Source organism: Bos grunniens, chromosome 3 (assembly GCF_055505025.1).
Source record: "Bos grunniens cultivar Pamir isolate PY7600 chromosome 3, Bosgru_T2T1.0, whole genome shotgun sequence".
NCBI lineage: Eukaryota > Metazoa > Chordata > Mammalia > Artiodactyla > Bovidae > Bos > Bos grunniens.
Genome location: NC_141167.1, coordinates 66,817,903 through 66,840,633, shown reverse-complemented (window position 1 = coordinate 66,840,633; position 22,731 = coordinate 66,817,903). Strand labels below are relative to the sequence as shown.

Genomic DNA, 22,731 nt, shown 5'->3' with positions numbered 1-22,731 from the left:
AGGAAGAGCCCTAGGAGCCAGCCAGAGCAACTGACTTGACCCCCAGCTGCAGCTCCAGGTAAGTCTGCTCCTAAACTTGACCTTCCAAGCACACTTCGGTTAAATAACAATAAATCTCCCAGCGCAGACCCCACACTGGGGGAGGAGGGAGCAGATGGAGGCGCGGGGCCAGCGGGTGGCGCCGGCCAGGCGCATTGTTCAGGCAGCTCCGAGTCTCCTTTTGGATCCCAGGCTGCTTTCAGGCTTGTCGCCCGGATGCGCCGCTGCTCCCGGAGCATCTAAGCAGGGCTGCAGCAAAAAGCAGGAGAGCAGGTATGTCTTCTGAGGAAAGGAAGCTGAAGTCATTTTTGAGATTGAAGACGCAAACTCACCCTCACTCCCCAGCCCGCCCTTCGCAGAGGCGATGGGTGCGGTCTCTTCTCCTAGCCCCCTCTTGCCCTCCTCAGGCACATCCTGACTGCACCCCGCTGGGCAGTGGTCAAACAAAAAAGATGGTCCTACACACAGAGCCAATTTAAATCCTAAATGATGGACTCAGGATTATTTTTGTCTTAACATTTGATACTCTGAATACATACAGAACTGTTTTCTTTGGAATAATTCAATCTCACTAAAAAAAGCTATTAATAATAACTGTAAGATCTAATCATGTTTGTTGATCATGTATTGTTTTTTAATGAGTGGCACATACAGCCTCAGAATAACTTCTGGTACTTGCTGAAAATCTCCAGTGTGGGGTATTCTTGACTATCAGATAATTCTGAACAGTCACCTTTGGAAACTTGTTGGTCATCTTCTGCCTTCTATTAGCACTGTTCTTTTCTATTTGTTTAGTTTCTTTTTATGACTTTTTGTTGTTATATTTATTTATTTATTTATGAGGCCATGCCATGCAGCACGTGGAGATCTTAGTTCCTGGACCAGGGAACCCCTGTCTCTTGCATTGGGAACAGGGAGTCTTAACCACTGGACTGCTGGGAAAGTCCCTCCAAGTGCTTAGTTTTGAAGTTAAAAGCTTCTTGGTTTTGGTCCCTCAGTACACTTTGAGTTAAAATACAAAATCTTTGTAGACTCATTGACTTACACAAAGCTTTATCAATATTTGGTCTAAGAAATAAACTCCACAATTTCTCTTGCTTATAACTATTCACCTTAAAAATAAAAGTTATTTTACAAGCCAAAGTGAATTTATTCAGAAATAGTCGAGTTTTTGCAATTTGGGACAAGCGAGCTATTAAAAAAAAAAAAAAAGCCATAAGGAAGTCCAACAAAGAAAAAGAACATTATAGAGAAAAGTAAGGGGCTGGGAAGTTTGGTTTGGAAAGAAAAGTCAGAGTTCAAGAGTGATGACCAATTCTCATTGACTGAGTTGCTGGGGTAGTCAATTCTTGTAGCAGATGCAGTGTACACCTTTTCCTCTTGAGCGTTGTCATTGGAAACTCTTTCCTTGTTGAAGATTTTTCCCTTGGGGTCCATAATTGACAATTCTTCCGTAACTGACCTCCAGTCTGTAGTTCTGCAACAAGCCCCCTTCTGGCTTGCTGACTCCATTTGAGTGAAGTTCATTTTGGGTGTGGGGGGATGGGGTTGGGGACACATGAAACCCAGTTGGCTCAGAATCCGCCTGCCAGTGCAGGATATGCAGGAGACACCAGAAACATGGGTTTGATCCCTGGATCAGGATACCTTGGAAGAGAAAATGGCAACAGGCTCCACTATTCTTGCCTGGAGCACACAGCACATACATGATGGGGGAGGGGACACAGGCCTTCAAGTGAGATCTTACTTCCCAGACCAGGGACGGAACCGGCACCCTTGTCAGTGAAAGCACAGAGTCCCAACTACTGTCAGGGAATTCTCCAGGTTTTCCTTTATTAATTTTGACATAACGCAGCAGTAAAAGGTCATGTTTTATTCTCCCATTTCTGCTCCAAATCCACTATAGAAAAAGAAAAGAAATCGTTCTGAAGAAATCTGTTAAATAAATAAATGTTTTTTCTGATAAAAAAGATTTTAGATACCTTATAATTCTTGGCAATTTGCAGCTTACAGAGCTCACTGACACATTATAACACGCTATGTAATTAAAATAGTACATGAATCAAGAAAAATTTTTTTTCATGATTTAGAGCCTGTTATCAGCTGTACTGTAATGAATCAAGAATTGTTGCTTTACATATAAACCTCTAAGAAACAGAAGGTGTTGGAGTTAAGTTCCTTTTTCAAGGCATCAACAGAAAATAAGTGCTATGAACCTTCAGGTTTGAACCCTGGCAGCCCGACTCCAGAACCTGTACTTGGACATCCCAGGGCAGCTCTGAACTCCTCCAGCCTGACTCTTCCTACATCACTGCTATTCCGTCTCAGCTATTTCCACTGGATCTCCCCAGCCTGCTCATCTTCCTCTTGGGCTGTGTCCTCCTACTTTCTTGCAACAGGGAGGGAAGTGTCAGAGCCAATCCTCCACTTTCATTCAGTAATTCCTGTCCCTGTATTCAGACATTCAGTTGTAAAGCAATACTTATATAGAATTTACTATGTACCAGCATAATTTTAAGACTATTGTAAGCATCATGAGATATTTAATCCTCCAAATAACCCTAATGACAGATTGATTTTATGTCTAATGCTGCCATTGTATAGAAGAAAAAACTGAGGCACAAAGAAATTAATCTTCTCCGTCGTCACACAGCCAGTAACATATGGAAACATGTGGATGCTGCTTAGTATTGTTTTTGAGAAAATAAAGGAACAGTCAAAGCCTTCTGACTTCTGTCTGTCTCCTAAGATCATGAAACATCTAGTCATGGTGATGAAATCATTTAGAGTAGAGCCTGGCCCAGATGTGAAATCCTGGCATATCTAGCCAGACTTGATAACACCCAAGTTGCTTGCATCTCTTCCCTATCTGCTTAAATAATAAGAAATACCCTTTAATTTCAGTTAGCAAATTAATTGTTACATGTGCAACTTTGTTAGGTACCTTAAAGATCTGTGCTGTTTTAAGAGAGAGCAGCATCTTTATCTCAACTTCTCTCTCTCACAATCACTCTTCCTCCAGCCTGTCCTACTCCAGTGATTCCTTCATCTGGTCACCAGTCACATTCATTTTTCCTTTGTTGGCAAGGTTTTCCCTGATTAATCTCCATGTAAATTCAAGTCCCATTCCCTGCTCATTTCCTTCTGAGCATTTACCACCCTCTAATATCCATATATGTGGATATTTTATTTCTTCACTTTCTATATTATTTGTCTCCTTTACTAGAATAGAGATCCATGAAGCAAGAATTTGTATCTGTCTTGTTCACCATTTGATCCTAAGCTCCTAGAACACTGTCCAGCACATGGAAGGTTCTCAATAAATATTTGTGCAATTAATGAGTGATCAAATCATTCTGGAACTCAAGAAATCATCTCTGGTCCCTCCTCATCCCGTTCATGTCCCATCTGTCTCTACTTACCCCCAAAATGTTAGTGTTCTCAAAGCTCTATCATCAGTGCTTTGTGTTCTCAGTCTGTTCACTGTATGCCTCATGTGGGCAAGGTTGCGTTAGGGTTCATTTAAGGATCAATAAGATAATATACATACTGTACCTGTATAGACCTTGGCACACTAAGCTAAATACTTAACTTTTTGAAATATACAAAGCAAAGAGAATTGATATCTAAGTTCCACAAGCAGAAGACTAATGTGCATATGACTTTGGTAACCATGAGGGATGACCTCAGGACCCTGTAGGGGTTTTTGTTTTTTTTTTCATATTTTATTATTTTTTAATTGAAATATAATTTCTTTACAATGTTGTGTTAGTTTCTGCTGTACAACAATATGAATCAGCTATATGTATACATATATCCTCTCCCTCTTGAGCCTCCCTCCTGCCCCCCATCCCACCCCTCTGGGGACCTTGTGTTCTACTGAGTTGTTTCTCTGGGTTACAGCTTCCCATGGCATCTGGATCCACCATAATGGACCCCATCTGTCTGGTAAGAAACCAGAACAATCAGCTGACAGTCAACCCTAGAGCACTAAAGATTCTCGAGCAGATATCTCAGCCTGTGGTGGTGGTGGCCATCGCAGGGCTGTATAGGACCGGAAAATCCTACCTGATGAACCGCCTGGCAGGACAAAACCACGGTGAGTTTTGTTAAGTGTCGTTCAGGACATTTGCTTGAAAGCATGGTAATGCAGGCTGCTGATCCTCCTCCTCTAGGGTCATGTTAAGGAAGAGCCTAACTCCCCCACCCGCGTCGTTGGAAAAACTTCTAATTCTCACCACCGAGTTTATAACTTCAAACCCATCCCTCCACAATGTTCACTCTTCTGTCCAGTAATCGAGAGTTCCCAATCCCATCAGAACATCTACCTCTTTCATTCTGATTCCATCCACTGCCGTCTTCTCGGGCTCATCTTCAACAATTACTGCCTTCCTTTCTCCTTCACCACATTTGCCCTAAACCACAGAGTCATTCCAAGCAGCACAGAAATATTTTTTAATATGTCTTATTTTTAGAAAACAATAGAAGGGAGCACCGACAGCAAAATCCCCATATCCTATACCTCAACGAGACTACCATGCATTCCTTTTGGTTTAATTTCACAGTAAAACTTTAATAACTATACATATTCTCTTTCTCTAACTAGTCTTTTCTAATATGTGAACTCTAAGGCACATAGATGGGGCTTCCCTAGGGGCTCATATGGTAAAGACTCTGCCTGCAAAGCAGGAGACCTGGTTTCAATCCCTGGATCAGGAAGATTCCCTGGAGAAGGGAATGGCAGCCCACTCCAGTATTCTTGCCTGGAGAATTCCATGGAGAGAGGAGCCTGGCAGCTATGGGCTACAGTCATTGGGGTTGAAAGAGTCAGACACGACTGAGCGACCAACACTTCCAGGTTTCCCAGGTGGTGCCGTGGTAAAGAATCTGCCTCCCAGCGCAGGAGATGCAGGAGACTCAGGTTTAATCTCTGGGTCAGGAAGATTCCGCAGAGAAGGAAATGGCAAGCCACTCCAGTATTCTTGCCTGGAAAATGCCATGGACAGAGGAGCATGGTGGACTATAGTCCATGGAGTCACAAAGAGTCAGTCAAGACTGAGCACACACATGTAATAACACTTATTGAAGAATACATAAAAATATATATATACATATTAAAAAGCTGGTAAGTATGAAGTGATCAACTGTTCAGTTGCTGCCCAGAGTAAGAAATAAAACATCACCAACACCCAAAAGCCCAAATCACACCCTCTTACACCCTCACTGGAGCTCACCGATGTTTTGATTTTCATGGTGCCTTCTTTCATTCTTTAAATATTGTTTTACAATCTATGCAACTATATCTTAAAAATAGCTTAAACTTTATAGAGGAAAGTACATTCTGGTATTCATTGGGATCTTGATTCATATTCTCAATAAGAAGTTTATGAGGTTCATCTAGTTTGTCATGGGTGTGTCTGTAAGTACTTTCGCTATTTTGTACTTTTAAACTGACAGAGGATACCACAATTTACTGATCCATTTGTTGTTGATGAACACTGGCATTATTTGCAACTTTTATCTTTGATGAATGGTGCTCTCATGATTATTCTTCATCTATATCCTGGTGTGTGTATATACTAACTTATGTTTTACCTAGAAGTGGAATTGCTGCAGCAAGAAGTGTTTGTCTTCAGCCTTTCTGGATAACATCAAACAGCCTTTTTAGCTTTATGTTCAGTTTATGTGCTTATTAGCAGCAATTTAGATTTTCCACATTTTCACAAAATTTCAGTAAAAACATTTTTGAACTTTTGTCGATCTGGTGTCTGTATGGTTGCTTGTTATATACCTCACTACTAATAGGTTTGAGCACTTTTTCATATATTTGCCTTTTGCCTTTCCTATTTCAAGAGGGTTTTTTTCTACCAAGTTGCCTGACTTGTTTCTGATTTTTAGGATAATACACTCATGTCCTGTTGGACATTTCTAAGAAGACACACCATTTCTTTCTAATGCCTTCCTCTGTGGCCCAGCAGCTTAGTGCAATTAGGGAATAGAACCTCAGTTCACTAAACTCTAAGGGTCCCTAGGAATATCTCAGTGTCTCACTCAAATTCTCTGTTTTCGCGTCTGTCTCTCTCTCTCTTCCCCCATCTCTCTTTGTTCTTCCTTTCTCCCACTCTCATTTTTCCTTTGCAATCTCTTACTGACTTAAAACAAGACATTTTGTCTTTCTTTGAAAGGAAATTGATCACCAATCAGGGGAGGATGCTTTTGCTTGCCAGTGTAAATTAATAAATAGGTCATTTTTGGAGAGATTTAAGATTTCAGAACTCTAAGAAAGAGATACATGCAAGGAGTTTGAGGAGCATTCTTTCTTTTCCTACTTGAGATAACATCTGGTAATAAAGAGGTGATTTTCCTACTGAGGAAACCTTTAACCTAGTCATATTTTAGGGCTTCCCTGGTGTCTCAGTTGGTAAAGAATCCACCTGCAATGCGAGAAGCCTGGGTTTGATATTGTTTGGGATGATCCCTTGGAGAAGGGCATGGCAACCCACTCTAATATTCTTACCTGGACAATCCCCATGAACAGAGAAGCCTGGAGGGCTACTGCCTGTGGGACCACAGAGTCGGACACAACTGAGCGACTAGGCAGTCATGTTTTAAAACATCTGAATTGTGACTTAGCACATGAGTCATATCACAGGAAGAAGAAAGCAGAAATTAGCACCCAGTCAGGGTTGACTAGAAGAAGCAAGTCAGTATTTTCTCTCCTGTGGTAATACCGTTGTCTGTTCTTTACATCTCATAACTGACTGTGATGACCTCCACTTATAGCTTGTCTTTTCTCCCTGGAGGATCTGAGAGTTCACATTTCTCTGTATTAATCAGCACACAGTCAAATGCCATCATGATGTAGAAGAGTGAAGATCGTCTCAGGTCCTATACCCACATGGAGCAGAAGACACAAGAAACGGCACTGAATGGTCTGAGCCATGTTGAACCATGCTCCTTTAGGTATTGCGTCATATCCATTTCTATTCTCAGTTGAAGGGAGCATTGGCATCTGACCAAGGTCAAAATCTTGGACTGTTGGGTGAGATATCTTACCTGCAGCTTCTTAGGCGTGTACCTCACATCCTCTCCCATCTCAGGGCTTAAGCCTTGAGAAAGAAGGGCAAGCAAGTCTTACAGGTCTGTCTTGCTTTCCCTTCTGTTATATCTCCGTGTGAGTCAGTAAACAAAGAATTCATCATTTTTGAAGAGGAGAAGAGAAATGAGGAAAATACGAGGAGGAAGAAGAGGAATAAAACTAACAAAAGTTGATGTATCAATGCAGGTTGTGAAAGGACACAGAGAATCCACTTAGAGGGGAACTGAAGATGTTTATTGGAGGGACGATTACAAGGGCATGAGCTGAGCAAAGGGAACCAATGAAGTAATGCAGAAACACTCAGAGGGTGGCAGGAACAATGTCAAGTAGCTTTGATATCTCCTACAGCATGAAGAGACAAGCAGTGAGTGGATTCCAGATGTGGTAAAGATCAAGGTCTTGTGCTTAGTTGCTCAGTCGTGTCCAACTCTTTGCGATCCCAGGGACTGTGACCCACCAGGCTACTCTGTCCATGGGGATTCTCCAGGCAAGAATACTGGAGTGGGTTGCCATGTCCTTCTCCAGGGGATCTTCCCAACTCAGGGACTGAACCCAGATCTCCCCCATTGTGGGTGGATTCTTTACCATCTGAGCCACCAGGGAAGCCCAAGCATTCTGGAGTAGGTAGCCTATTCCTTCGCCAGGGGATCTTCCTGACCCAGGAATCAAACAGGGTCTCCTGCATTGCAGGCCAATTCTTTACCAAAAAGGAGATGTGACTAAATATGGGAACAGAGGCACCGGGACACCATGGTTCATCAGGGTGGAAGCCAGGGCAACAAGTGCCTGCCTTCTAATCTCCTACTGTTACCTCTCACTGGTAAAAGTCCATCAGAAAGTGGAGGATAAGGGAGCTCTTCAGTGTCAGACAAATGTAGAGAGGTTAATAGAGCTAACATTATTTAAGAATGTGACACAGTTTGAGTTATTAATGCTAAGAGATGAATAGGGGACACAAAGTGTTTCTTGAGAAGGTTCTGAATATGTGTAGAGGTTGGATCTTCTGTACTTGTTGAAGTGAAAGCATCCTCCCCACAGGCAGGCACTCACATGCACACAAGTTCACCCAAAGTAACCTGTGGGCGGCCTGGACTATCTGCTCTTACTTTGCACTGCTTCCTCCTCTTTCTGTGCAGGTTTCCGTCTGGGCTCCACAGTGAGGTCTGAAACCAAGGGCATCTGGATGTGGTGTGTGCCCCACCCCTCCAAGGAGAACCACACTCTGGTCCTTCTGGACACTGAGGGTCTGGGTGATGTGGAGAAGGTAAGGCAGGGAATCTTCTTTACTCCTGACACTCCACTTACAAATTCAATTTCTCACCTCAATTCAACTTTTACAGCATATTCCTGTAAACTGCAAATCCAGTTATAAATAATGAGGTTAAATTCTCTTTCCTTGAATTTTCTCTTTAATAAGATCAATACTTTGGTTACTGGGGACACATCTCCTTATTTTTAACACTGGGGTGAAAGATGGAAGTTAACAAATATGTATTGGGTTCAAATCTAAGGCTCTGTGTTAAGTGCAACTGTGAGTGAAGTATAACCCAGAGCTGAGTTGGGGAGATAAAAAATAAGCAGACCCATGATAAAAAGAGTGAGGCCTTACCCCAGGTTTTAGGTTTGGGAAGAAATCTTAGTGAAAGCTGTAATTCATGCAGTCAATTGGATCTACAGGTTCAGATGTGTAGAGTTAATCAAGCTGGAAGTAGGAATCATGAAAGTAGATTCAGCAAATAAACTATTTTTTAAATCTGCAGAAAAGCTTCCAACATACCAGGAGCATTTTATTCCATGTTTTGGATCTCTGAAGAGGAATTCTTCAGTAAATTCTATAAAAACTTGAGCTAGACTCATGAACTAGAGAATGTAAATGGGATAATATTACATATTTTGTCTTCACAGTGTTACTTGCAATCAAATTTTCTCCTTATTTATATTAATCTGCTTCTAAATTAAAAGTAGTAGCATTGAATCTTTGACTTTCATCACTGCAGAAAAGGATTTAGGGCATGAATTCAGAAATTCTGAGTTTAAAAATCCAGATTTAAAGTATTCAATAATCATCTCAGTGTCAACCCAAGATGGTCTACTAACTCCTGCTAGATTCTACCTTGCATGACCTTCTTCTTTTTGTCCAATTGTATTTGTTAAGAAACCAAAGCACACCAGACTGCACACTGATAGCAGCAGAACTTGCTGCCCTCCCTACCTGTAGTGTGTCTCAGCAATATATACTCTGTTCCAAAGTCACTCGACTTCTGAATCTCATTTTCAGCCTCATCATCTATGACCACATAGGTAACCACTACTTCAGTCAAATAAAATGAGCATGTAATACGCTTTCTGATCATGCTCTCTGACAACTGAGATTAGGGTTTCTGTGGGCCCTCCATGTGCATGGTCCCTGTAACTGCACAAGTCCATGTTCGGTCATTTCTTTAAAGCCCAGCTCTTTTTAACCTAATGCCATATTGCTGTCAGACACAATCACATCTGGCTCTGAAAGCACAGAGTACATTTTCTGGTTCATTTGAAATCATCCCCTTTGTCTTTTACAGTATAGTATTAGGTTTCATGCCTGGCATCTTGGGTGTATTTACATGTTGCCAGATAATCTGCCCCTCCATCTCTCTAAGGAGGGACTGTCATAGGAAACTTTATATCCATATAAGCAGATGTTGTATCCACTGTTTTCTAAATGCACAATGAATAGTTGATGAATTTAATTGAATAACACTAGTTCCTAACATAGCCTATGATCAAGAAAAGAAGTGCAAAGGAATCATGGCCCATTTATTATTGCATAACTTACGTGTTCCAGGCACTGTACTAAACATTTGACATTAAAAAAAATAATTCTGTTTATTTATTTATTTTTGACTTCACTAGGTCTTTGTTGTTGTGCGGGCTTTTCTCTAGTTGCAGACAGTGGGAGCCACTCTCTAGCTGCAGTGCTTAGGCTTCTCACTCCTGGGTCTTCTCTTGTTGCAGAGCACAGGCTCTAGGGTGCGTGGGCTTCAGTAGTTCCAGTGCATGGGCTCAGTAGTTGCAGCTCTCAGGCACTAGAGCACAGGCTGAATAGTTTGGTGCTCGGGCTATTCCTCCACAGCATGTGTGATCTTCCCAGTTTAGGGATCTAACCCATGTCTCCTGCATTGGCAGGTGGGTTCTTTACCACTGAGCCATGAGACAAGCCTGATGCACATTTATGATGTCATTCACTTCTGTTAATAGCTAACCACACCAAAGTGCTTAGAGGGATCAGTGTCAACACCAAAAAGGTTTGCGTTTAGCATTGTCTTGAAAATTTATATTACTTGTCTTACTATTTAATTACAATACAACTGTTATAGTAAATGAACAACCATATGGGAGAAGGAGGAGTAGCATCTTCACACTGTAATGTACTTTTTAGGGGGATTCCAAGAATGACTCGTGGATCTTTGCCCTGGCTGTGCTCCTGAGCAGCACCTTTGTCTACAACAGCATGAGCACCATCAACCACCAGGCCCTGGAGCAGCTGCAGTATCCTTCCAGGAACTGAACCAGCACATTTCATTGAGTTTATGGGACTAGCGACTGATACTGTTTCTTCTTCCCCATGATTCCATTCTCATGGCTGACATAGAGGGAAAATGGGGCAAAAGAGAAGGTTGATATAATGTGTTTTGGGGCCAAATCTGGAAATCGTGTTGGAGGGTGCTTCTTATTCCTTAGCTAATCACAGCTATGTGACTGAACTAACAGAGTTAATCAGAACCAAATCATCTCCCAGCTCCAATGAGGAAGAAGGCTCAGCCGAGTTTCTGAGTTTCTTTCCAGACTTCATCTGGACTGTGCGGGATTTCACATTGGAACTGGAGTTAGATGGATACCCCATCACTGAAGATGAGTACCTGGAGAATGCCTTGACATTGATTCCAGGTATCAGAGCAGGGCCAGAGTGTTGGATGGTTCGGTAGGAGGTAGTAGGGTCAACAGAGCTCTGACATTCAGCACTTGATGTCAGTCTTGATTTGAGGTTGAGTTGAGGCCATGCTAATGGTGCCTGGTAAATGACAGATGGTGGCTTCAGTCATTATTGTTACTGGGAAAACTCTAGTGACCAGAGCTTAAGCTCACAGAGGAAATGTGGAATCCTATATTAGACCAAATGATTTTAGAGAAATAAATACCATGAAAAAAAAGGCTCACATAAACTTATATTACATAGTAAATCTAAGTGCTTCTCCTTTTCTATTTGAGAAAGATAATCCATCGAACCAGAATCAAAAGGTAAACAAAAGAACAAATTTTCAAAGTACCTTTAACACAGTGCATCTTACCAGCATAGGTAGCTGCATTCTTCATATTGATAGATAGGCTATTTATACACTGCAGAGTTCAGGAAAAAAGCACTTCCATGTCCTTCCAGTAAGACTGTCAGATCCTTTATATGCTCTTCCTCATAATATCACACTCTTCATCCTAGAACCTGACATAGTATATGTCAGCTAATATAATAAGTTAGTCATTCAAATTATTTTAGCAGAGTGGTACCTGGAAGCAATATTCATTTTTGTTCACTTAATCATTTACTTCCCTGGTGGCTCAACTGGTAAAGAATCTGCCTGCAATGCAGGAGACCTGTGTTCAATCCCTGGGTTGGAAAGATCTCCCAGAGAAGAAAATGGCTACCCACTCCAGTATTCTTGCCTGGAGAATTCCATGGACAGAGGAGCCTGGCAAGCTACAGTCCATGAGGTTGCAAAGAGTTGTTCACTTTCAATAACTTGTTCATTCTTTCAATAAATAAGTATTGTTGAACTACTGGTAGATGCCCAGAATCCTTCTATATAATAACCACATCCAGTGTAAAATTATGCAAAGAAGAGATGAGGTCTCCTGGTTTCAGTTCAGTTCAGTTCAGTTCATTTCAGTCGCTCAGTCATGTCCAATTCTTTTTGACCCCATGGACGGCAGCACGTCAGGCTTCCCTGTCCATTACCAACTCTCTGAGCTTGCTCAAACTAATGTCCATCAAGTCGGTGATGCCATCCAACCATGTCATCCTCTGTTGTCCCCTTCTCCTCCTGCCTTTGATCTTTCCCAACATCAGGGACTTTTCAGATGAGTCCGTTCTTTGCATCAAGTGGCCAGAGTATTGGAGTTTCAGTTTCAGCATCAGTCTTTCCAATGAATATTCAGGATTGATTTCCTTTAGGATGGACAGGTTGGATCTCCTTGGAGTCCAAAGAATTCTCAAGAGTCTTCTCCAAAACCACAGTTCAAAAGTATCAATTCTTTGGTGCTCAGCTTTTTTTATAGTCCAACTCTCACATTCATACGTGACTACTGGAAAAACCATAGCTTAGACTAGATGGACCTTTGTTGGCAAAGTAATGTCTCTGCTTTTCAATATGCTGTCTAGGTTGTCATAACTTTTCTTCCAGTTGGCAAGCGTCTTAAAATTTCATGGCTTCAGTCACCATCTGCAGTGACTTCAGAGCCCCCCAAAATAAAGTCTGTCACTGTTTCCATTGTTTTCCCATCTATTTGCATGAAGTAATGGGACCAGATGCCATGATCTTGGTTTTTTAAATGTTGAGTTTTAAGCCAACTTTTTCCACTCTCTTCTTTCACTTTCATCAAGAGGCTCTTTAGTTCTTCTTCACTTTCTGCTATAAGGATGGTGTCATCTGCATATCTGAGGTTATTGATATTTCTCCCGGCAATCTTGATTCCAGCTTGTGCTTCATCCAGCCCAGCATTTCACATGATGTACTCTGCATATAAGTTAAATAAGCAGGGTGACAATATACAGCCTTGACGTACTCCTTTCCCAATTTGGAACCAGTCTGCTGTTATTCTTGAGAATAACAAGAGTTATAGTGATGCAAAGGTCCTTGGAACTGAAAGTCTTCAGGCCTCTATTCCTTTCATGATTGCTCTTTTTCCAATTCTGCAGGCAAGGATCCCAAAGTCCAAAATTCCAACATGACCAGAGAGTGTATCAGGAAATTTTTTCCAAAAAGAAAGTGCTTTGTCTTTGACCGGCCTACAAATGACAGAAAGCTATTACTCCGTGTTACAGAACTATCAGATAACCAATTGGATGTGAATTTCCAGAAGCAGTCAAAAGATTTTTGCTCATATATCTTTACCCGTGCAAAGCCCAAGACCCTAAGAGGAGGAATCACTGTCACTGGGGGAGGTGAGTCTCCTTCGCTACCTCATGTCTCTCTGTGCTTCAGGGTGTGGTAAACTTGTGATTACACTCTGGATTCTCTTGGTTTCTCTGTAGTTGCGTTTTCTTCTCCATGTGACTTGGAAAATGGATGTTCACACCACTCATGAAAATGCATGTTTATTCATTTAAAGAAGCATATATAAGTGCTTTGCAGTCTACCAAATCTCATGAAACTATTACATTAATGATATAAATTAAAGATAGAAATCTTCATGGTGATGAGATGTCTGAAGGGATAAGTGTTTCGAGTGAGAATGGGCAAGATATTTTGTGAATTTACATGAATCAGGAAATAAATAGTAGTTATGAATCTGTGTAAGTTCATTGAGAGTCTGAGAAACAAATGTAAATACAATCTTATGTACAGGGCTGGCTTCACAGACATGCCACCTGCGCAGTCATGCTGCGATGAGCCCTGCTTGGTTTCATGTTTGTTTTAACTGTCCTGAAATTCTTGATGACATTTCAACAAGACATTTTCATTTACAAATAATGCCCACAAGCTATGTAATGTACTTATATCTATAATAAGTTCTTTTTATTTTATTACAATGGGGAAAGTGATCTAGGAGAATCTTGGGCATATTGTTTGAGATCATTTGTTCGATATTGTAATATGATGAATTTGAGAACCATAAAAGATAGAGTGAATAGTAGACATAGTGATGTTATTATAAACAAGTAGATTCATAGGTCAAAAGGAGAGGGATACAAGAATGAGTAAATAGAATGAGGAGAAGAATAGAGGAAAAGGAAACTTCCACTTCCATAAAATTTTATTGATTTTTTTAAGGTGCTAATCTCTAAACCTATAAAACAGGTAAGAATTCTCTCTCAATTTAATAAATATTATGTATCTTTCAGGGTTGGGGACTCTGGTGGAGGCCTACGTAGATGCCATCAACAGTGGAGGAGTTCCCTGTTTGGAGAATGCAGTAATAACTCTGGCTGAGCGTGAGAACTCAGCAGCCGTGCAGAAGGCAGCTGATCACTACAGCGAGCAGATGACTCAGCGACTGAACCTTCCCACAGACACGCTCCAGGAGCTGCTGGAGGTGCATGCAGCCTGTGAGAAGGAAGCCATTGCCATCTTCATGGAGCGCTCCTTCAAGGATGACAAGCGGATGTTCCAGAAGAAGCTCGTGGTAATATGTCCTAGAATATATGCTTCCTTATTCCTTTCTTCTGGAATAATATTGAGACTCCCCCTTTTTGACAAAGTGGTCCCTGTGCTTCTTATCATAAAAGGAGTTTAGATTCTAATGAGTGATAGGGCTCTACAGGCTACAGGTCATCACTTTTCTAAAAATTGGGCTTCTTATTTTCTGTTGTGGCAAAACAAATTACTCTGCTCTTAGCAGCTTGAAACAACACACATCGATTAGCTTATCATTCCTCAGGTCAGATCCCACCCAGGGTCTGTGGGTATTCTGCTTGGTATACCATAGCTAAAAATAAGGTTCACATTGACTTGGTATCCACATGGACGTTCTGGAGAACTCCCCTCCGTCTTCAACGCAGCAATGGTGCACTGTTTTCCTCTTCTATTTCTAATCTCTCAGACTACCACTTCTGCTACCAACTAGAGAAGAATAACATGTAAAGTGCAAGTGTGACCAGGAAATATCCACCTGAGTAATCTCCATTTTGTAAAGTCAACATGTTCCATGCAATATAGTCTGTACACAGAATAATTGTTCATCATATTCACAAGTCCAGGGACTAGTAGAGTGTGGACCCTGGGAAAGAGAATTCTTAGAGATCACAATTCTGCTTACCATTAGCACCTTCACTGAAAGTCTGACTTTCAGTCTTGCTTTACCATCATGTTACAAAAATCTCTTACTTCGTATTGAGAAAACAAGCCTGATTGGAATTTATAAGTACAAGCAAAAATTTCTTTTCCTATATTTTCACACACTCAAATTCTCAATGAAACGAGAGTATAAGAAAAGTTGAAAACTCTAATTGGTGTGGTGTTGTTTCACTAAGTCACGTCTCACTCTGAGATCCCATGGATTATAGCCCCCCAGGCACCTTTGTCCACAGAATTTTCCAGGCAAGAATACTGGAGTGAGCTGCCATTTCCTACTTCAGGGGTTCTTCCCAACCCGAGGACTGAACCAGCATCTGTTGCGTGTCCTGCACTGGCATGCGGATTCTTTACCACTGTGTCACCTGGGAAGCCCTGCTCAGTGTATAGTTAATTCATTAGTAGGAACTTGATTTCCTATGTATGTATGTTTTATCCTTACGCAAGTTGGCAGAAGAAGCCCTACTTTCAGTCATGATTGTCTTTTCGTTGTTCATTGGTGATGGATAGATCACTATTAATGCTAATGCTGTTAAAGTAGTACTTTGCTTCTGCCAACCTGTTCATTGCACAGATATTGACACTGAGCCCAGGGAATTTAGGGGACTTCATACAAGTCACACAAAGAGTTGGTCAGAACTGGGACTACAACTGAGGCCTGACTCCATGTCTATTATTCTGAGTCTCATGTGCCCTGATGCTGTCAGACTGCTTCTTCCAAGGGAGCACAGCTGGGAGCACACCATCCTGTCTAACAACTTCTTTCTATTGAATTTTCCCTTATTTCCTTGGCAGGACATCATGGAGAAAACGAAGGACAGTTTCATGATCCAGAATGAAGAGGCTTCTGTCAAATATTATGAGGCTGAGCTTAAGCAGCTTTCAGAATCCTTGATGAAAAGTATTTCAGGAGGCACATTCTTTGTCCCTGGAGGACACAGTCTCTATTTAGAAGCAAGGAACAAGTTTGAACAAGACTATAAACTGGTTCCCAGGAAAGGAGCTAAGGTGAGGAGTAATGGGGTTGGGAAAGAGCAGCAGATTAGAGTCAGAGGGTCTTTGTTGGTTCATTTGGTTGCCAGATCCTGATTTGCACAGAGGCAGCTGGTCATGAGGAGGCTGACTTGGAACCCCAGGAGGGTTCTGAGTCTAGTGCTGTTTTTCTGATGAGTTGAGTAAGAGTCCAGGAGATCCCAGGTCTGTTGGCTGCCCACTGGTGGGTGAGCCAGGTCCTAGGCCTAGTAACACCCTACTAGAGGAGAGAGCCACGTCCCGGGGATGGGTGCAGGGTCCAGGAGTTCCAGAGCATGTGTTGACAATGGTAGAGCTGTTAGGCTCCTGGATCTGGGGGATTTTGAAGATTCTGTTGGCCTGATATTGGTCCAGGTGGTCTTGAACCCAGCTGATCCCAGGAATGACATGGCCTGCTAGTGAGTGGACTGGCCCTGCAGACTGAGAAACTGAGGTCTTTTGCACCTGGTATCTTTCCCTGATGTGTCCCAGGGTCTCTGGCTGGAGGGTGCTGGGGTTTCAGGTCTCGTGCTTATGTCCTAGTGAATGGGACTGGATCCCTGGCCCTCTGGTAGACATAGCCATGTCCAGAGGCAGCTGTGGGCTCAGGAGATCTGCTGGTGGATGGAGCTGCATGCATGTCTAGTCCGTTGCTTGGCCTGAGGCCTCCCAGTACTGGCATCTGCAGACCATTGCATTAGGGCAGGGCTGGGTCTTGGGGCTAATAAGATTGGGGGAAGATTCCAAAATGGTGCTCGCCAAAACCACTGTCCAAGTGGTGGAAGGAGCTTCCCAGAATGTCTTCTGCCAGTGTCTACGTCCCCAAGAGAAGCTCCAGTTGCCTCCAGCCAATCTGGGAGACTCTCCAGGGTCAGCAGGTAGGTCTGACCCAGGCTCCTATCAAGTTAGTGTTTATTCTCTGGGTCCTGGGACACGTGAGATTTAGTGTGCACTGTGTAAGGGCTAGACTCTTATTTACCCAGGCCCTCTGGGACTCCTGAAAATCAGCTCCACTGGCCTTCCAAGCAAATGCTCATGGGTGTTTGTAGACATGCACATAATTCTCAGGTCTGTAACCATTTGGGGAGCCTACAAAGGATGGAGAATTTATAGGATACAGTCTGTAGTTTACTGAACAATAATTTCCACAGCAGAACACTACGTCTCTTCTACCTGACAAGTCTTCGCTCCTTGTTGTTTCCTCAGGCAAACCAGGTCCTCCAGAGCTTCCTGCAGTCACAGGCAGAAGTAGAGGAAGCCATCCTGCAGGCAGACCAGGCCCTCACGGATGCGGACAAAGCCATGGCAGGTACAGGGGTGGACTGAGCTCTCAGAGGAGAAGGTGGCTCTTGTGCTGCTGTTTGGCAGGTGTGGGAACAAACACTTCCTGACACCAGAGCTTCCTCTTTTTCCATGGAACCTCTCTGCTACATGTGGAAGTAAACGGGGGAGTTTGGGTTATATGTCCATCCAATCAGTGCTTCTACATCATATGCTGAAGCATGTTGTCTGATGTGGTAGCAGGAACAGTCAGACTCCCTCCCACAATATTAAAGGCACCTTATCTCTGAGCAAAGGAGGTGACAGCTCAACATAAGTCATGTTCTCCCCTCTTTAAAATTCTTGTGAAACAGCTGAGTGTGCCAAGAAGGATGCAGCTAAGAGGGAACAGGAGCTGCTAAGAGAGAAACAGAATGAAGAGAAACAAAAAATGGAGGCACAAGAGAGAAGCTTCAAAGAAAACCTGGCCCAACTGCAAGAGAAGATGGATAGGGAAAGAGAAAACCTTCGGAGAGAGCAGGAAATGATGCTGGAGCACAAGCTGAAGGTAAGTCTAGATGGGCCTGGGTGGCACCTGATGGGGAAACCCTAACTCCTCAGGAGTAGAGGGACAGGAATTTGACCTTAAGTCAGCTCCCGGAGGGAATACAAAAACACAGGAGTCACTGTAACATCAAAGAAATGTGAATCGGTTTATGTCTGTAAGACTCGGCACCTTCTGAAGTGTTAGGGTTTGAATGGGACCAACCAGGCTCCTGGACTGCTGTTCACAGTGATTATAGCATCAAATTTGTTCCCAAGTGAATAGGACCTCAGTCTTAGAGTCCTTAGAATTTGGGATACAACCGTCAGAGACCTGGAATAGTTCCATCTGCTCCTGAAAACATCAGATTGTGCTGGTATGAAATACTGGATGCTGAAAGCTGTAAAATTTGCTACATTTGTTTCCATGTCTCCTGATCCATTTTATACACCTAAACTTAAATGCATTCTTTGTCCCAGCCTGGAGTTTGATAGCTAGAGTTCTAAGTGAGTCAGCAGTGCCATCTTGGTGACATGTGTGTGGTCATTCTACCTCAGTGAAACTGACAAATATTTAGAACTCACCTACATGTTCTCCTGAAGTGTATTTATGAGGCTGGAACCTCTCCCTGGGGTAGTTTTCAGACCTGACCTATACCCAACTTCTCTGTACCCAAGAAGATGGTGTTGAAGGAACATGGGAAACTCTAAACCCTGGATACTCTCCCTTCTGTGTTGCAAATGTTTGCAAATATTAGAATAATATTAAAAAAAAAAATCTAAAGTGTTAGAGAAGTAGACACACATGCATATCAACTGTAGTAGTTCGACACAAAATGCTGATTTGGGGTATTTTCAAAAAGGGACTCTTCTTTTTACAGATGCAAAAAGAGTTACTCACAGAAGGATTCAAAAAGGAAGCTGAGGCATTAAGTAAAGAGATAAATCAACTAAAAGAAGGTATTCAAACAACTGAAAAGTCCTTCAATATTTCAGATGTCCTTGATATGATGAGCATGGCATTGATTGCAGTACTCCCTGGGGCTTATAAAGTACTTGGTATGGGACTGAAACTTCTCAATGATCGTATGAAAGGGGCTGAGAAACCCTACTAAGTATATTTTGAAAGGCTTCTTATGTTTTAGTAGTGTAACACTACAGTTCATTTTTAAAATATGTATGTCATGATAGTTTTGTTCAAGAGGAGCTTAAAAACTGATTACCAAAGAACTGCTAATGTTATTACAAAAGTGATTACCAGTGCTTGATATGCAAAAAATCCCACACAATTTTGAATGAATTAGTTAATTTTTAAAAAATGGAAACAAGTTGGAAGATAATGACTAATTATAGATAAGTGTTAAGAAAAGCAAGAAACAAATGAGAAGAGGAAGAACAGTCGCAGTCTCTAATAAAGTCTTGGAGATCAACTCTTTAAGTTATAATGAGCCCTTATAAATCAATGAGGAAAGAACAACCAACAGATTTTTAAATGGGCAAAAATGTACCAACAGAATAAATATGTTTAACTTTATTGATTATAAATGATGTACAAGGTGAAATTAGGAGGGACATGTGTCACATCCCAGATGGGCCAGAAAGAAGAGTTTGGAAGAGGCACTGGCTGGCAATGGTACCAGGAAATTGGGGGTCTCTGATAAACGCTAGAGAGAGTACAAATTGGTGCAAATATGTGTCAAAGATTTAAATGCAAGTACTGCTGATACAGAAGTCCATGTTTAGCCATTTATCTTACAGATTTTTTACCCAAGTTGCAAATGACATATGTAGCAGTTTATTTGTCACAAAATTGTTGTAATTCCAGAAGACTGGAAACTTCAAAGTCCCTCTGTCACATACTAGTGAGATAAATCCTGAGACACACTTACACAGGAAAACTCTACAGTCACTGAAATGAAAAGGGAAATGCTATTTGTGCTAAGGTGAAAAAATCTCAAGATGCAGAAAGTGTGTATAGTTGTACTACTGATTGAAAAAAATAATGAATATGTGCACATATTATCATCTATCTTGGAAATTAAAAAAGAAATTGGTATCCGTGAACACAATGAGATAAATGTGATAACATGAGAAGATAACTAGCTTTGCCTGGCACATTCCTAGGTGACTTTTATACTTTGTAAGAATTCTTACTTCTTGAAACATAAACTAAGTTATTAAAATTAAAAACAGAAGCAGTAATGCACAGATTGGAAAAGAGACTTCTCTTTAAGAATATGCGAAATAACTTCTTAAGGAAGCAGGACTAGTAAAGTGTCTTGAGCTCCTTTGATCTCTTGAACATTTGTGTGAACATTGAGTGTAACACAGGCAAGAACATTTAAACAATCAATCTGCAGTCTGGGGAAGTCCTGCTCTGAAGCAAAGGCCTGGTCCATGGTGAGCAGCTGTGGCGAGTCCTCTGGGCTTGAGGTTCTCTCAGGGCCTGGGTTCCCTCTGGAGTGGGGAGAAGTGGGGCAACAGGAGTGAACCTTGGAACATGCACAGCAAGCAGAGCCATGACCCCTCCCTACATTATGTCCTGTTCATACAAGGAGGTTGGGATCTGTTCAGTTCTCTGGACATATCACATGTTTTACGCCACACTGACTTCATTGTTAATTCTTATGCCACTTAACAAACTCCTTGCTGTTAATTCAGATAAGAAGACCTCCTGTACAAAATCACCTTAACATGTTTCATTCTAGATTTGGTCAGTTCACGTTCTATTAATCACCCTGTGGGCATTAATTGGAGTCAGCATCTAAACATAAAGAGCACACTTATTATTCGGAAATATTTTAGTGTTAATTACCACTCGGAAAAAATAACTTTTTCCAGTTCCAACCTCCTTGTGTTCTGAATCTTGGTTTCCTACTTGCTCACTAGAATAAAACACCTTTATTGCACCCCAAAACTATATCATTTACCCCTGGTTTCTGTCTAAACCAAGAGGACTAGTAAAATCTCTTATTGCAGTCTCGTTTCTATGTAAGCATCTCTATTAAGATAATTCATCTGTGTACATCAAACACTCTGTATGACAGATATTATGTAATGTCATTCATTGCTTAATACTCACCTAACAAATGTATGACAATGGATTTCAATACCTATCACCTAGCAGGAAATTTTCTCTTGAAAATAAATATTTCTCTTTTTCAAAGGAAAAGTATTTTCCTGTTGTACATGTGTTATTCTATGATTATAAAAGAATTCAAAATCATTTAAAAAAATTCACTATTCACAGAAAAGTATAAAAGTAATAAGCTACAATCCAAACAATGAGATAGAAATGCTGTTTATAATGGAATACATAATGTTCAAGGCTCTGATGTATTTATTATTGCTGTACAAATGTTTTTATAAAGAGATCAGTTATGTACCTATTATGAATTGATTTATTCACAATGAACATGCCTAAATTTATCTACAGACAGTAACTTTGGTCATCTGGAAAAGGGTGTGAATTGTAGGCAAAAAATTCAATCCTTCATATTATTGGTAAATTAAAAGTCTTAAAGAAATTCCTCTTCTTAATGATGTATAAAGAGGATATTTTTTATATTATTCAATAAACTATACCTAGCCCATGCCTATTGGAGAAGGCGATGGCACCCCACTCCAGTACTCTTGCCTGGAAAATCCCATGGACGGAGGAGTCTGGTAGGCAAAGAGTTGGACATGACTGAGCAACTTCACTTTCACTTTTCACTTTCATGCACTGGAGAAGGAAATCGCAATCCATTCCAGTGTCTTTCCTGGAGAATCCCAGGGACGGTGGAGCCTGGTGGGCTGCCGTCTAAGGGGTTGCACAGAGTTGGACACGACAAGTGACTTAGCAGCAGCAGCAGCAGCAGCACATGCCTATGGGGCTTACCTGGTGGCTCAGAGGTAAAGAAACCGCCTGTAATGCAGGCGCCATGGATTTGATCCCTGGGTCAGGAAGATACCCTGGAGGAGGAGATGGCAAGCCACTCCAGTATTCTTGCCTGCACAATCCCATGAACAGAGGAGCCTGGCAGGTTATGGTCCATGGGGTCGCAGAGGCAGACACAGCTGAGCACACATGCATGACAGTACATGCGTATAGGTAGAGTATAATGACTAGAAAGGATAAAATCATGTCATTTATAAATCTAAGCAAATGAGCCCTTTCTATGGCAGTTTTTAGCCAATATAGAGGAGGACTTGGGTGGAAAGCATGTGCACGCCCATCTGAATCTGCTGTTTTTCTCTGGAAGGGACTGGATACCCCACATGCTCTGGGTTCCTTGAGTTTCTATGTCAGAAAGCTATACAGCAATGAAGTAACCACCTTTGGCCAACAGAACAATGATACTGTTTAAAATAGTGAAGAAAGAGCCTGTAATTGGCAATACTTCGGTTGTCACCATAATTGTCAGTTGCCTAAGGAGCTTCTGTTGAAATAAAACTGTGCTTTTGATACGAGGATCCATTTCTCACTGAACATGACAGTTACAGGCTGACAGACTGTGGCATCTACAGCATGACTCTGCTTTCTTACGGATTGTGAGTTAAGGTTCAGTTGCCACTTCTCTGACCAAAGTCTCTGGAATAAGTTCCACAGCTGGTCCAGTCCCCAAAGACCCTCTGGTGTCACCAGAGGAACGCCCTGATTACCGGAAGTCTGGATGGTCTGGTAAGGGGGGAGAGGGGGCAGTGGGGAGTTCTGCTTCCCCATCAAGTCTCTCTGACACACATAACAAGTGT

At 41.7% G+C, this 22,731-nt stretch overlaps 1 protein-coding gene across 2 annotated transcripts; it reads left to right on the top strand.

The window, feature by feature from the left end:
* On the top strand, window positions 1-21,172 carry LOC147375756 (guanylate-binding protein 3-like). 2 transcript variants are annotated; one of them, XM_086390993.1, is made up of 11 exons: window positions 1-58; window positions 3,943-4,138; window positions 8,275-8,402; window positions 10,557-10,666; window positions 10,869-11,065; window positions 13,089-13,334; window positions 14,235-14,515; window positions 15,979-16,191; window positions 17,401-17,503; window positions 17,829-18,022; window positions 18,879-21,172. In XM_086390993.1, exons 2-11 carry the CDS (start codon window positions 3,949-3,951, stop codon window positions 19,110-19,112), a joined length of 1,896 nt encoding a protein of 631 aa, XP_086247119.1. In that variant the 5' UTR covers window positions 1-58; window positions 3,943-3,948; the 3' UTR covers window positions 19,113-21,172. The 2 variants fall into 2 exon arrangements, with proteins under 2 accessions (XP_086247119.1, XP_086247120.1); XM_086390994.1 differs by having other exon boundaries at window positions 1-312.
* Window positions 21,173-22,731: the final 1,559 nt, after the last annotated feature.